Source organism: Microchirus variegatus (assembly GCF_963457635.1).
Source record: "Microchirus variegatus genome assembly, chromosome: 14".
NCBI lineage: Eukaryota > Metazoa > Chordata > Actinopteri > Pleuronectiformes > Soleidae > Microchirus > Microchirus variegatus.
The window spans coordinates 8,602,030-8,617,963 of NC_139815.1; the positions used below are offsets into that span (position 1 = coordinate 8,602,030).

A 15,934-nucleotide genomic window follows, 5' to 3' on the forward strand; every position below is an offset into this window, starting at 1 on the left:
CATAATGTCACAGTTACTGAGATGCAGCAGTGACAGTGTAACCTCAGGACTTGAGCAGAGTGCTGACAATTATTGAACTGCCAAAGGGGTAAATAAATTGACTTTCATGACAGTTAATGATAAATAGTTAATTTGATGATTTCCAATGGTATGTTTCATACAATAGGAAAAGCAGCAATACTCTCTTTTATTATTTACATACAAAATTTGTCAACTCAATATTTAATCTGCTCTTTAGACTGTAAAATGTTCATAACCCACATCCATTAAAAGTATTACTATTGTGCCATAGCATAATGTACAAGAAAACATTAGAGGGTACAGAAAAAAATATGTATAGCTAAACAAGTCGGTACATTTAATGACAAACTTCCTTCTTTGTAGGCAGAAAGGAGCCTGCACTATAGCACTGGATTGTGTCTTATTCGGTGTGTTAACATGCACACTTCTAATTTGACCCTTAACAAGTATTGGAAATACTCCCAGTGAGACAGGTCAACATACTTTTTTGTCTTACAATTAATGGAAGTTGAAGGTGAATTAAAAAAAATAATAAAAAAATAACATGATATCTCCCAGAAACTAAAACGGTTAGGGAAAACTAAACATAATAAGGAATGTTCAGAAATTCTAAATGGCCATAGTTCACTGACACATAACAGGTGGTGAGGCACACGTACTCCTTTATCCTTTATGCTAACAGTAAATTATTAGGATATTAGGATCCATATATATATATTCTGTTAAAAGCACAACACTGTAAACATCAAGTCTTTCTGTTTATATTCTGTTGAACTATTTCCTCTGTTATGTAACCCCCCCCCCCCCCTTTTTTTCAAGTCCAACTGACTTTTTTTTTTGAAGGATCCTCCTTATCCTTTTGTCTAAAAAGTTCCCCAATACCTGTGTCTTAACTGTCGATCACCTCCAATGAAACAAAAGAAACATTAGAAACTGCTTTCAACTCAGGAATTTGGGCTCCAAGTGTGGGTTGTGCTTTACATCCATCAAAACAAGAGAGAACAAAATGCAAGACAATGCAACACAACCTCCACCTATTTTGTGCTGAAAGACTACTTGCAGGATACTTCTGCCCATTAGACAACCGTTTTTATTTGGAAAATTTCTCTTATACATGTGCTTTATTCATGACCTTTATTTGGTTACATACGGTTATGGGTTGTTCAGTGCATGTTAACATACCGTTTTGATATTGCCAATTCAAATTTACAGATATTGTAATATTTGAAAGTCAAGTTTTGTTTGATATTTCAGTCCCTTAAGTGGAAAAAAAAAACACACCAATGGTCCAGTGTCAAAATGCATTTACTGCTGTGCAGTTTCCATCACTCAGATTGAGTACATATTTAAAGTGTGGATAGAATGCATCCTGACTGCAGTTTATGAGATTAAATCACCTCTTAACGAGTTTCACATGATTTTCATGTTGAATTGTATGGGCTCCTCAGCTGGACTGGCCTCCTCTGTTTCCTCTTTTCGTGGCACATATTCAACCTCTATACTTGACTTTGTATTGTCTTTTCCTCTACTCCAGAGGAATAATATTACAAGACAGAAGAGAACAACTCCAAGGAAAGAGATGAATCCCATGGTGGTTGCAATGATGAGTGTCTTTACATCAAATGGAAATGGAACCGTGGCCCGGGTCACATTAGCACCTTCGTCGCTGGGCTGGTTAGAAATGAAGGCAAATGTTTTATTCGGCTGGTGGGGCCAATTGGGTGAGTAGCTATGTACAAAAAGGTGAGCAGCTTTGGTGTCATTGCCTGCTGCATTGCTTGCAATGCACAAATATGTGCCGTTGTCCTGGATTTGGGCATAACGCACCTCCAATGTGCCCTCATACGACACAGTAAGTCTTGACCCCACGGTTTTGGTAGTGATGTATTCCTTTTTGGGTGATAGCCACATTATGACTGGTATTGGATCACCCTCAGCTTGGCAAGTGAAATGAACCGTGGTTCCTTCATCCACATGGCTTTCTTGAACTTTATAATCCATGATTTTTGATTTCTGGCAGATAAAGCAGTCCGAAGGGAGGATATCTGGGAAGTCCTTGAACTCTTTTCCTTGTACCACCTCAGGTGAGGCACACATGGGCTGTTGTCTGTTGAAGTTAAGCCTCCACCGTCGACGAAAGACCCAGAGCAGGCGACAGTCACAGGCGAGTGGGTTGTCATACAAAGCTAACGTCTCCAGGTTTCCCACTGAGTGAAAGACGGACTCCTCCAGGGTGCTTAAGTTATTACTGGATATATTGAGTACACGGAGGTGGTTGAGTCCACGAAAAGAGTAGGGCTCAATGGCAGCTAATCTTCCACCAGCCAAGTGAAAAGCCTGAAGCTTCTGCAGATTAAAGAGCTGGTTACCCTCCACAGTTTGGATGGGATTGAAAGACAGATTCAAAAACCGAATATATCTTAGGTGACTAATGGCTTGGTATGGAATGACTGTAAGGTTACAGTTTGTAATTGACAGTGATGTGAGGTTGAGTCCAAAGAAGCATTTCGGAGTCATGGTATCCAGGGTGGGCATATGAGAAATCTCCAACACTCTGAGCCGATACAGCCTCTTAAAGGAGTAATCCCTCAAGACGGTGACGTTCAGATAACGCAGTCGAAGTGACAATAGGTTATGGAGATGGCTAAGGGCATCAGTGGGCACTGAGGCTATGTTGCATCCTTCAATGTTGAGACTTTCGAGGTTGCTGAGGCCATGAAATGATCTGGGTGAGATGAATACTAGGTCATTGTCACCAACTTCCAGAGCCCTCAAGTTGTACAGCTCCTGGAACATGTAGTCAAGCAGAATGACAATTTTGTTTTCACTGATGTCCAGCTGGGTGAGATTGGTGAGGCCAGTGAAAACTCCCAGCTGAATGAGCTTCAGCTGGTTGTTGCGCAAACCTAGAGTGTGAAGGTTCATAAGGTTGCTAAAAGCCCCAGGCTCAATGGTTGATATTGTGTTTTCATTAAGTTGCAGGTCTTCCAGCTGAGGGTAATTAATGAACTCCTCAGTCCCCAGATTTTTCAGACGATTCTTGCTCAGGTCCAGTAGCTTTGTTTCAGTGGGGATGCCCTCTGGAAGAGTCGTCAGTCTCCTTCGATGGCACACAACTGAACGCTCAGGACCATTGCAGTCACATCGGGAAGGGCAGCCGGTGGTGGAGCCAGAAAGGACGGTGCCAAGCATCAGGATCAGGATGGGCTGCCAGCATGCCACCAAGTAGCTGTGCCCTCCTGCCTCCCCCGACACCATCCTAATGTTTACCTGTGGGAACACAGAAAGAAATGGCCTGTTGGAGTGGAAGAAAGGTGTAGAAATGGCTACAACACTGTATTATAGAACAGAAGGGAAAAGAGCGATAAGATAAATAACTAAGCATTATATTTAATTTAGATTTGATTGCATCTGTTCAGCTCTACATAGATATGAGCCACCGTTCCCCTTTTGGTGCATTACGTTTTATGATGCCGTTAGTTGGAAACCAGCTTGGCCACACAATGAGCACTGAAAACATTTTTCTGTCAATGTCAGTCGCTCATTTGAAGACAAAAAATGCCATAGCAGACTTTTTTAAATAGCTTCCTGAAACATTTTCAAACTTAAAACGTCCTACTGTATGTCCCGCTGCTGACCTTGCAGTGATGTACTGTAAAACAAAAATTGCTGCCAGGTGGTGATAAATGGAGACATAGACATATAAGCCCCTGTTTGATTTAGACTCAGGGGCACTGTAACATGCTCAAACCTTCAAACACTACTTTCCACATCAATCATGTGATTTTAAATGGCAGCCTTATCAATGAACATGCTCTTAAAATAACAAAACTGTGATCTGTACTTTGTTTCACTCGTGTTATTAGAGACTTAATTGATGTTAATACTTAACCATTTTTGTATGCTTAATGCAGTCAGTGGAATTGAGGGTACTAGTGCAGGACCTATTCAGTGTGCACGCTGTGTGTGACTGGATGGAAGCAAATTTCTACTCGTATCTCTTGCATTCCTTATCCAAACGATGTCAAAGTCAGCACTCTACACACTGGTACTCTTAGTAAGTCACATGCCACGCCTGTCAAGTGACCTGTTTGACAGTTATGTGAGGAAAAAGCAGTTGAACTGAATATTCATTGGTGCTGGGCCAAGTGTGTGCGTGGGAAGGGGGTCGCGCACTGTGTGAGATGGGACACGTTTCCATGACGACTGGCGGGAAAAAGACGCGTGTGACTCCCTATGTGTTAAAATGAGTCTCTAAAATGTTAAAAACAGAGACACACATACGCAGTACACGGATATGCTGGTTATTTGTAGCACTGCTCTTTTTCGTTCAATAAACAGACCGATCCAGTTCGACTGTAGGCATGCTAACCTGTACTAAAGGAGCTAATTGTGCCTGGACTCCACATAAAATGACATCACATGCGCCTTTTTCCAGTCAGGGAAATGTGTCGTGTGTTAACGCTGACCCTGTTAACGCCATTACTGGCGTTGCCCAGCACTAATTTCTACTGATGTCATTTTTCTTCCAGATTCCACCAACATTGCACAGGCTGTTGCGCTCAAAAAGTCATCAGCGAAGTTTGCAGCCTCCCCACCACCATGCTAGCACAGTACGTACCAACTGTATTTGGTAGTTCTTAGCTCACTCGTATGTTTTAAATGTTTTCAAAGTTACATTTTTATTGGTTACTTGTTGCTATAAAAACGGAGTGTAATGTCTTGACAACTGGAACTGACTCATGGTCAGTTGAGTTGAGTTGTGAACAGAACCTCTGTGCCTTGAACGGTTCATACTACTGAGAAGACTCATTAAAAAAACAAAAACTTGGTCACTCAGAAAAAAACATCACTAGGACAAGATGGCAAGCAAGGATATTTTGGCTTAATATATGTACAAGGGAAAATAAGTAGAGGCATATCATCCATCTTCATATATATTTGATATTTGACAAGAAAATAAATATACACTATATAACCTGATAACTGTGAAATGTGCCATTGAGACGAATAAACAAACTGATGTAAAGAAATGTATATCTTCTCCATCCAAAGAGTAAATTCCATTTAAGAGAGATGAATGTTGTGTCTTTCCAAATATTCATCATGTTGTATTATAGTATAGCTGAATAGCATTTTTATTTTTTTTAATAAGGGATCTTAGATTTATTTGTAATGCTTTGAATCACCTAAATTCTCAATCATGGCATTGCAAAGTTTCTTTCAAAAATATTGCCTCCAGATAAGGATTATTTTGCTTTTATTGTACCAACAGTTATCTCACTGAATTAAAGTCATGGGACTGTGGCAGCTTGGGCTGTCATCTTAGTAGCTCCAGTGGCACAGCTTCCATTTTCACTTCCCCCAGAACTGTTAACTTTCTGTTGGCTGTCTGTATCAGACATTTGGCCATCAGTCCAGTGTGATTGGGGCATTGTTAAAACCACGGTGTCAGAATTGAAGATTTCAACTGTAGCACATTGGTAAATTCTACATATGTTGTCTGTAAATTACAAACCCAATTTGAAGAATTTGAACAGACATACGATTAAGAGTCTCATTATGCACAGTATGTATGAGATACACTGATACATGTGAAATGAGATAGTTCCAAGATACCACTGTATGCTGAAAACAGTAAATAATAGGAATTATGGATGAGGATGAGCCTCAGTCTTATCATTGATAATCAAAAACAAGCAAATGCAAATTTGTGGTGATATTCTTGCCTGAGTGTCATGCATGATTTATGATTTATAGGGTATGAAAAATGGCTGTGCTATCTTATCTGGCCTTGCACCCAAGACATTCTTTGTGTATCACCACTTTGTTTTGACCTTTTAAATAAAGTATCTTTTATTTTAGTCTGTTCCGTTTTGGAGTGGTTTTGTGAAGTAGTATCTCCTTTCAAAAAAACAAAAAAAACAATTTCAGTCCTTTATCTAATACTCTGTATATTGTTTTGTCCCCTCTCAGATTATTTTAGTTTTTCTTTTGATTGTATTGTGAAGAGGCCGGATAAGAGTGGACATGCTTTTTCTTCCATTTAATCTGCTGCTCCTATTTACTCCATGGACCGCACGCCCTGTCTCTGTTTATATCTCAGGAACATGTTTTGGGTCATCATTGACCTCTTGTTGCCGTCTCCTCTTTTATGGTGCTGTTTGGTTTGATTTGATTTGACGCACACTAAGAAAGAGGTGCATTGATAATGGATCACTTAATATCTTCAAGTGGTAAATAAATAGTCAATGAAAAATGGGTTCAAACACTTGGAAATACATAGCCGTCATCGCTAATTCACCTCATTTGTCAGTCCCAGATGAACCCCTTTTCAAACAAGCTTCTGTTGGGCTGTTGTGACCACTGTCATGAATCATCAGTGCAGCTCAAGCTTTCCGAGTATTCCCATTGATATATTGAATACTTGAGCTTTTTATTTTGATTGATGTGTCTGCAGTTTGGGCACAGGCTATCTGTCAGCTTTTTCCTCTGACTTGCTGACAAATGTTTCTTTTCAGGATTCTGTAATATGACCCACCTCGTAACATTGTGGACTTTTGATATATGCTGTATGTGTATATATACTCGATGGAGGTCTTGCATTGTTTGGTCTCAGTGTTTCATAATGTGAACATTCAATATTGAACAAATACAGGTTTGTAGCTTCCTTCTATCTTTATTAAGTCAGCACAAACTTTTTTTTTTGTATATCCCACATTTAAATCAATATTGCTTTATTCTCTGTTTAAAAGAACTCATGAATGGGATCACTATCAGATGTCTAGCAGATCTAGGTCTTGACATGCAGCAGCTTAATATAATGGTATAACAAAAATAGCCTTGCTGGATGAATATTGATGCACTGAATTGAACTGATACAGAGGTCTTGCCAGAAGTGTAAGCAGTTGGATATGAGATATCAAATGCAAACAAATCCTCCACGCAAGTATAAGATAAAGGTAACAATCCAGACAGTTTTTTAGAAGGATCATAATGCTTAGAAGGACAAAATGGTCCAGTGCATGGCAACTACTCCTGCTGAGATGCAGAGAAACACACCTGCATGGGGCCAGTGAGCTCTCCATTTCTTTTTGACAGCAGCGTCCTCACTAAGAGGCTCTCAGCCAGAAAGGCATAAAATTGCCTGATAAGTGCAAATAAGATGCTCTTACCCATGCTTTTTTTTATATATATGTAAAGAGGAGGCATCAGTCAAAAGAGACTAGGAGGTTTTTGATAATTATCATGATCACTGTGGAGTAAACATGAACAGAAGCTTCTATTTGAAGGTATGGTTTGTGCACAAATGAAAATGTCTCTAACATGCAGTGAATTCTCTTATTGTTTAGTTCTGACAGTCGGATCTGAATGCACAAAAACATATTCAAACACTTTTTAATAATAAGAGTGCAGCATTTAAAGTATGACATTTCTACCAGTATTTAAATCTGTTGTTTGTAACATTCAAATATCAACAAATGTCAATGACAAACCTTTCCCAGATGATCTCACAATGGCATGCTCTTTGTTTTGTTTTAAATGAAGGCCATAGATCGTTTACAGTAGCTGAACATTGTTCGTTATACTGACACAAACGTAAAGTGGAGAAACTCTTGATTTACAACTGAGTAAATCCATGTATGTCCATCCACTAGCTGCTTGAGTAATAAATATTAGTGGTACAATAAATAGCCAAAAATGTTCCTATTGGCATTATAGACTCGTATGGTGACAGACTTTGGACAAAATAAAGGACCAATTTCAATACTAACAATTGCCAGCAACTGTGGTTAATGCAGCTCAAAATAACCTGCATTAGGTTTTCCTTTTGATGCGGTCTCTACAGCGCTGACCAAAATCTAATTCATTCATTCCTCCAGTTTGTTACAGGTGGAAGTGGAGACTGGCCAAGCATGTCTTTGGCTTTTATCGTTATGATAAATAATTAATTCCAAATGTAATAAAAACTAAAATAGTTAACTTCATGACATTAAAAGACATTACATTTTTTTTCAAACTAACAAAAGGTAGTGTTAAGTCTCATAACATGAAACATTGAGCTCAACCTGCCACATACATGTATGTGAGTAGTACCTGTTCATGCTTCAAGGATCAGACTGTACAAAGCTCCATCGTGCTGTGTTCAAAGACAGCCCCAAGAGTGCGGAGCAGTAGCAGGTTGGACTCTTCTCACACGTTCATCCCCTCATCTCCTGTGCCTCTCATGGACTAACCTCATCATCTTTGATCCTTCAAGTTTCAAGCAGCGCGTCTAAAACTATTCAGTACATTTTTATGGGAACCGACTGTTAAACACGAGTTGACCATTTGCTGCAACAACATTTTGAGAGTTTGTGCCTGGGCCACACTGAAGGCATTAACAGCACGTCTGCAGCATGTCTTGCTTTTCATGGTAGCAACCGTGCTATTAGATGTTACACTACCTGCGTTAGATGTTCGTCACAAGCAAACCTTATGCAAGCGAGGCATGCTGCTCTTCTACAGACTTGTGTCCTTGCCTCTTTTTCTTCTTGCCATGTTTGGTTCACAGCAAAATAGATGCTTGATGACCTCTGATTCAAGGACTCTGTCACAGACATTTCTATTTGCAACACCTTTTAAAGTAAAAGCACTCTCATCTCTCTGTTAACTCAATTAATTAAATTTTTCAACAACGCTTTTATTGTGAGGTATTTGCTGGGTGTTTGATGCATGGCTTAATAATACCCTGGAGCCCTTGCATGTTTAGTACATAAATGTATGTAATAGTTGTGTGGCCATTATCAAAGAAAACCCAGATTAACAACACATCTACTGCAGTGATGCCGTCTGTGTGAACAGATGTGCAAAATGCAGCTATCACACACTGCATCCAGTGTGACCCTGGTGTTGGTGGAATGGACATGTATCATGTATCAATATAATGTTCATATGTAACTGCATTTTACTACAGGAAAATAATGTATTATGTATTATCTCGCAACAGAGAGAGAATCATGTGAAGAAGAGGCAAAACAGTGAGACTGCAGCTTTTGAAATTATAGGAGCATTTCAGTAAACAAATGATTGCAGACTTGAGTCGTCGTTGCATGGCAGCATAACAGTGACAGATGTTCATCTGAAATGCTGGCATCCTGGAGTCGTGATGTCTACTCTGGAGCGAATTAGTGCGTTGCATTGATACCATGTCGATCTTTTCAATGACTACCAACTACCAATTTATGTTGGTTTAATTACCAGAAAACAAGGTGACATTCACAAGTCTGCATGTGAAGTAAAACATGCATGGGTGCCTGTTATAAGCAGAGACAATAACCATTAATAACCAACTATTTAATTAATTGAAAATATAACAAGAAAATGTGCAGCTCCAGGTGTTAATTGGCTCACCCATGTCAGTTTTTTAATGCATATCGCAGATCACAATCTTCTCATGCGGCTTCACTATCTATACAGCATCTGACAGTCTGTTCTCACACCCTTGAAATAAAATGAAGATGAGAAATTGACCATGACTTCTCATTGCAGTTTGCTGCACAACTTCCCTGGACAACAATTCCCATGAATTCGTCACTGCTTCACAACGTCACCAAACAAGGTCTGTTGTTGCTTTAATAATCGACCCCTAACAGCACAAAGTATATTCCTCCAGGTCATAGTTATCCAAAAGTCACTGAATCATTAGCACATGGACTTGTAGGTTTAAGTTTCAGCCTCTCATCCAAAACACTTCTTCAGTTGTTTAAAAATGACATGCTCATGGGCACAACAAAAACTAATTTGTGTCCTTATGCTGCTGCAAAATTAAAATGCATTACTCAACGCTTCTCCATTTCATTATGCTTTATTAACCTCATGTAATATCAGCATTATACAGTGAATCTGCTATTTGCACAAAACAATGCATTGAAGCCCTTACTGGTTTGCGCTACACTGCATGTGTCTGTGTTTTTGTCTGTGTATGCATTTTTGTTGAATCTGTGGGATATTTTGCCTCACAAGCACAAACCTTGTCAGGACCATTAGCCCTCACTTGAGATGAATATTTTTCCAAAACATAAGATGTATTCAATCCTGCGATAAGAAGATTTTCTCTGGAATCCCAGGAAGTAAGACATAACATCACCTCAGCCTAGGTAATTTCAAGCAGCACTAAATGCATCAGGGAGACATTCAAATACATGTTCCAAATGAACATTAGAATGCATATAGGCCTAATCTTAATTTGCATCAAGGGTGCTGTGCTGACTGAACTCCCACCATCTGCTACACCACTAATTATGAAATGCCAAGTTTATTGTCTGTGACTTGTGAGAAGCATACTCTTGTAAAAATAATATTTCACAGACTTTACTTCATTCTATAAACTAATCACATTCTTTAATGTAAGAAATTTGACGATTTCTAAAAAAACAAATTCTAAGTGATCACTTGAGATTAAAATATTATTCATTAGGACAGTGAAGGCATAGTTTTCTCACTTAATAACATAAAAGAGGATATCTACACATACTGCGCACCAGTGTGCGGCATAAACCTGGTTAGACTTGGAGCATGCATGGGCTTTTTATTGATTAGGTTTAATAGGCCGTGTTGCGTTTCACTGGTGCACATCATGCAAACACATCAGCTGCATGTTTTACCAGGCTCAGAATCACATTTGTGGATGAGCATATAATTTTTTTGTGGGTGGAGCTGATTTTGCAAAAACATATGTAATTGCGTTAATAAAACCGAATTGAGCGCTATGTGTCATTCACCTGTCTTACAGTATATGAAAAATTCACATCACAAAATATGAATTAAGCACCGTTTCTCAGTATGAACCGGTATACCGCGCAGCACTACTCTTACCTAAACGCACACAGACACTCACTATGAACAACATCCACAACATGCTATCTTTGCAACAACTGCAGCAAAACAAGTGCTTTTTCATTCCATACACTTTCACAGGGTGTTTGTCCAAAATCACCTGCTTTGGTTCATTAGTGCCACTGTCACACACAGAATGATTCAATAGGCCTGTGTTCAGTCTTGCCTTCACAAAATAAATAGACCTGGGCGAGTGCAGGGAGAAGTTGCATCATTCAGAGCAGGATCGTGCCTGGTGCTGATACTCGCCGTGGCTCCATTGCCAGTAGCAGATGTTTCTGTCCTTCCAGAAGTTGTTAATGACATGAAACACCTTATGTCCATATTGCAGTCCCAAAAAGCTTGCTTGAATAGATGAACCTTGAGGCAAGTGGTCAAATTTAATATCCTGTCAATCACCGGGCCTGCAGATGATCGACAGGTCTCTAGCATCTTTGAATGCCAAAACGCATTCCCTAACCTCCAGAATTCTTAGTTTGGTAAAGGTACATTAAAGTAAATTTCCCAGTAGGGCTGTTAAGTCAAAGTCGACTGGTCGACTAATTGGTCGACATGCTCTGGCTCGACCAAAATTGTGATTGATCGACTAAATTCTTTTTAAAGTTTTTTTTTTTTTTTTTTTTTAATGGTGAATTTCATTAGGAGGAAAGTACCACATGCTAATATGGGTGTTTTACAGCACCCGTGCTTCACAGGTAACAGTCTGTCTTTAGAGAACACCCCCCTTGTTTTCCACCATTTTGGTTTAGTCCATCCCAGTGGGTTGTTGTCGCTCCGTGGCCCATGAGCGACACAGATTAGCCTTGCCATTAATTAGACGTGAATTTTGAGCTTTTCATGTGAGGCTACAGTCAGTCCTCCTGTCACATCCATGTCAAAGACATCAGCAGTGTGGCAGTGTGGAATAAAAACTTTGCAAGCAACAGTTTGCTTTTCACAGCTCTACTACAAACATGACATATCATTTAAAAACGCTAAGCTAAGGTTGCTCTGTCCGTTTTAAGTATGAACATATCAGAATTATTGGCATAATTAATGTTTTAATGTTTAAGTCTAATAGTTTATAACTAAAAGTTTTATAACTGCAGACACACCTGCCCGCAGCAGCAGCAGCGTCCAGCGGTCTGTTTGTGTCTCAGCCGCGAAGCTGCGCTGTTCAGTCTCGCTCTGTATTTCTCAACACTCACCCTGGATTTCCACTGGACGCGTAACGGCCGCGGCGCGGTCCCCGTTGCAAATCGCTTCCATTCTAATCCATTCCCACCGGCCGCGCTGCGGAGCGTCTCAGCAGCGGCCCAGCAGCGGCTCGCCACGCCGCAGCGCTATCGATAGGAATCAGTTCTATTTTTTCCGTTGTCACTGCTGAACCTCGTAAATTTCAACGAAGCAGATCGCACCAGACAGGAAAAGCGACACAGAATCAAAGTAAAACATTTCCGCCCCCCTTTCAAAATAAAGCACAATACGCAGGTCATATAGCCTGTCACAACTTCACATCAACATTACGTCGTCACCGCTGCTGCCAGGTCAACAGTCAATTAATCGGAGCGTCTCTGAGAGTCATAATGTACGACGAGAGACTGATTGTTGAAGTGGAGAAACATAAAATCATTTATGACACCAGATCAACAGTTCTTCCACGTCGGAGAATGAAAAGAAGCTGTGTTGTTGTTGTTTACTTTATACACACAGTCTATCGCTGGATCTCGCGAACTCGCGTCCGATCGAGATTATCGCGCGATCTTCCGTGAATACCACCGGCTCCCAAGGCTCTGCGCCGATGCCGTAACGCGCCCGGTGGGGATTGACGCTGGGGAGAGGACGAAGCAGAACCGCGCCGCTGCCGTTCCGCGGCCGTTCCGCGGCCGTTCCGCGGCCGTTCCGCGGCCGTTCCGCGTCCAGTGGAAATCCAGGGTTATTGTGCTGATATTTCTAGTTATTTTCTGATATCACGGGCTATGGTACTGCGCAGATGAACTTAATGCAAAACGCTGTCAGAGCCGTCAGACTCTGTTGAACTCCAGCTGCGGCTGCGGGTCTTTTCAAAATAAAAGAGACGCAGCCGCAAAGTACCCCCCGTCGATTAGTCAATTTTTGGTAGAAATTTAGGGCTTTGGTCGACCAAGAGTTTCTTTGGTTGATTACAGCTCTATTTCCCAGTACAAAAATAGTCCTGCTTAGATTTCCTGGGAATCCTGCTTCCAGAGATTAAAGCCTCATCGTCATTGGAAGTGTAGATGAAACACACCCTGATTTCTGAGGCCTGAGTTTAAGGTTAGAGAAAAAGTTTTGGTCATGTTGATCAAATGAATAGAACTCAATGTAGTGTCCCTACAAGAACAGCTGTGCAAATGTGTGTGTGGTCTAACAGTTGGAAATGATCAAAATGCCGCAACATGCACAAATGGAGCATATGCTGGAGCATCTGCCATGTAAGCAGATAAAGACCGAATCCATAAATTATAAAATATACGAATCCTAATAATGTCTGTTGTGATCAACATGGCCTGTAAGCACTGCAGAAACTGAGATCTCGTGCCAATGAAGCATAAAAAGTTCTTCACTAAAGAACACTGAAACAAATCACAATTGTTATGCATCCAAAGCGCTTCCCAGCTGACGTGTGTGTCATGTCTCAAAAAAAGATAGCTGCTGAAACATGTGGGCCATACTTCAATAAAAGATTTTATGTACACTCTGACCTTGGATTGCTCAGTCTTGAGTGGTAAGTATGTGCTAATGCAATGGTAAACATTGCATTAGCATACACTACTATGCAAGAAAAATGTGGTTTTAGCAGAAATGATGCTGCAGCACTTTTGTGGCTGTGACGCACAAAAATGCTATGGTATACAGAAAATCGCCTTGAGTTGGTCCATGGTGAACTGTTTATTTATTTACTAACTGATGTCCACCAATGCTACCACTCGGTATCAAAACAGTGCAATTGTGGTAGGAAGCCAGGCTGTTCAAATCTATAGACATATACCCAGGATTCCTTGGAAATCAATATATAAGTCAACTTGTCTGCTATTTGTATTAAATAAAAGGGAAATTAAGCTGTTAGGTGCCCTGGGAAGCTAAAACCATGAGGGACAAGCAAATAGGAGAGCGTTTTACATGATTCTCAAACATCACTGCCATTTTGTTTATTGCAATGGCTTGGTGTCTTTCTGGAGTAGGATTAGGGAAAGTTTGTCAAGAAGTGGTAAGTGTTAGGTTGCTGCATGTCTGTTTTCACACTTGTGAAAAGCAATTGGGGCCATTGTGAGGGTCAGATATTATTCAGTCTGTCGTGTTCTGCAATATTGGTGAATATCGTTGGATTTGAAGTGTGCAGTGAACTCGCAGCTTGAAAGCGGCACTGGCGCCATTCATTTTTGCAGAAGCTTTTCCTGCCACTGTAGCGGGGTATATGAACTCAGTCGTGTGACATAAGGAGCTGTCTTATAAAACGCACTGAAAAAATGTAAAACATACTGGTGTACTAATTCAAATTGAGCATGTATACAAACTGCTAACTGCTTACCTGGATGAAGCACAGAACACAGACTTTAGACTGGGCTATTCAGACTCTGGTGTTGGCAGTGCTACCATTTCAAAGATATTTGACACACACACACATTTTCCAATATCCCGAAGGCAGGAGACATTAATTACAACTCGCTATGATAAAATAAATATATGTCTTAAACATGTCCCTATTGTTAGAATTTTACTGCCTCACATTCAACAGCATCTCTCAGGTCTTTGACACAACACTTTAAAACAACTAAACGAAAAACTAAATCATCACGTTTGACATAAAATCCTAGCGACTGTACTGCTACACGGTAATACCATTCAGATCTGTAACTTGGTCCATCAAAGTGTAACAATAACGGTACAGGGGAGTATTATTAATGCTTTCTTTTGCCAAATTTCTCTTGAAATGTGGGTTGAATAAGCTGGAAATGACTCAAATGTTCATCCCATACTCACCACTGGGGAATATATGATATTCTTGGACAGGGAAGACAAAGACAATGCCATTAGATGTCGAAATAAAAGCAATTTTACCATAACGTATGCCTTATTTAGACTGACAATGAAAAGTCGTATTCAGATATGATCCTAAACGGAATGAAAACAAGTGCAGATAGTCTGCTGAAGGAGATCTGATTTGAACAAAAATTGGATTTGCCTGCAGTCTGAACAACCTTTGAGGCATTTTTCATAAACTGCATGCCTTTTTTATGTAGTGCAGGAGTTTTCCTCCTCTATCCTATTTGATTTACGTATTACATCATACCACAGGCTAGGGTATGGCTGTACAATTATGACCAACATTTCATAGCCTGATAGATGTCATTTCATATTAACTTAACATCTGTTGTTGCAGATACTAAGATACTAAGTTGCAGCAGCAGCAGCAGCCATTTTCCTCTCCATCGTCATTGTTCTTTTTTTTTTTTTTTACCTCTGTGACTCTCATTAGTAGACTTTGATTTGATTCTCGTTTCAGTAGTTAGGACACAAAGTGATGGTGACAGACTCAAATACGTAAAATCTAACTTGCAGTCTACACTTCATCTATGCAGTCTATGTTTGATCTTTTATTCCTGAACCAAATCCATGTGACAGAAGTAGTGCATCTTTTGAGGATGAGCCACTTGTTGTGTGTGTGTGTGTGTGTGTGTGTGTGTGTTCAAGCTGGTAGCAGTTATTTTTTCTGAATTACACTGTTCTGTGTCACATGTATTACCCTGCGTGTTGTCAGCTGTTGCCTACATGCGCATTTCCTCCTTGCATCCATGTTATGTGGAAGATGCTGCATTCAAAAGACACAACATATGGACTCCTTACATAATGATTGAGGACTTAAGGCAAAATTAATACATTAATATTGACAGATTAATAGTCCCATCAAGTATAATACCACAATGGAATATAAACACAACCATCTTAGAGACACCTTGCAGATTTGAGGCACTCCATATATCAACCATGTAGTCAAAGTGAAAAAAATGACAAAGTGAGGTAAAGTGGACTGATG

General features: G+C 40.0%; 1 protein-coding gene across 1 annotated transcript; it reads right to left on the bottom strand.

Moving 5' to 3' along the window:
- Positions 1–1,431: 1,431 nt before the first annotated feature.
- Positions 1,432–3,288, bottom strand: lingo1b (leucine rich repeat and Ig domain containing 1b; the record flags this gene model as incomplete). Its single annotated transcript, XM_083900827.1, has 1 exon — positions 1,432–3,288. Exon 1 carries the CDS (start codon positions 3,277–3,279, stop codon positions 1,432–1,434), a length of 1,848 nt encoding a protein of 615 aa, XP_083756953.1. The 5' UTR covers positions 3,280–3,288.
- Between the last annotated feature and the right edge of the window lie 12,646 nt (positions 3,289–15,934).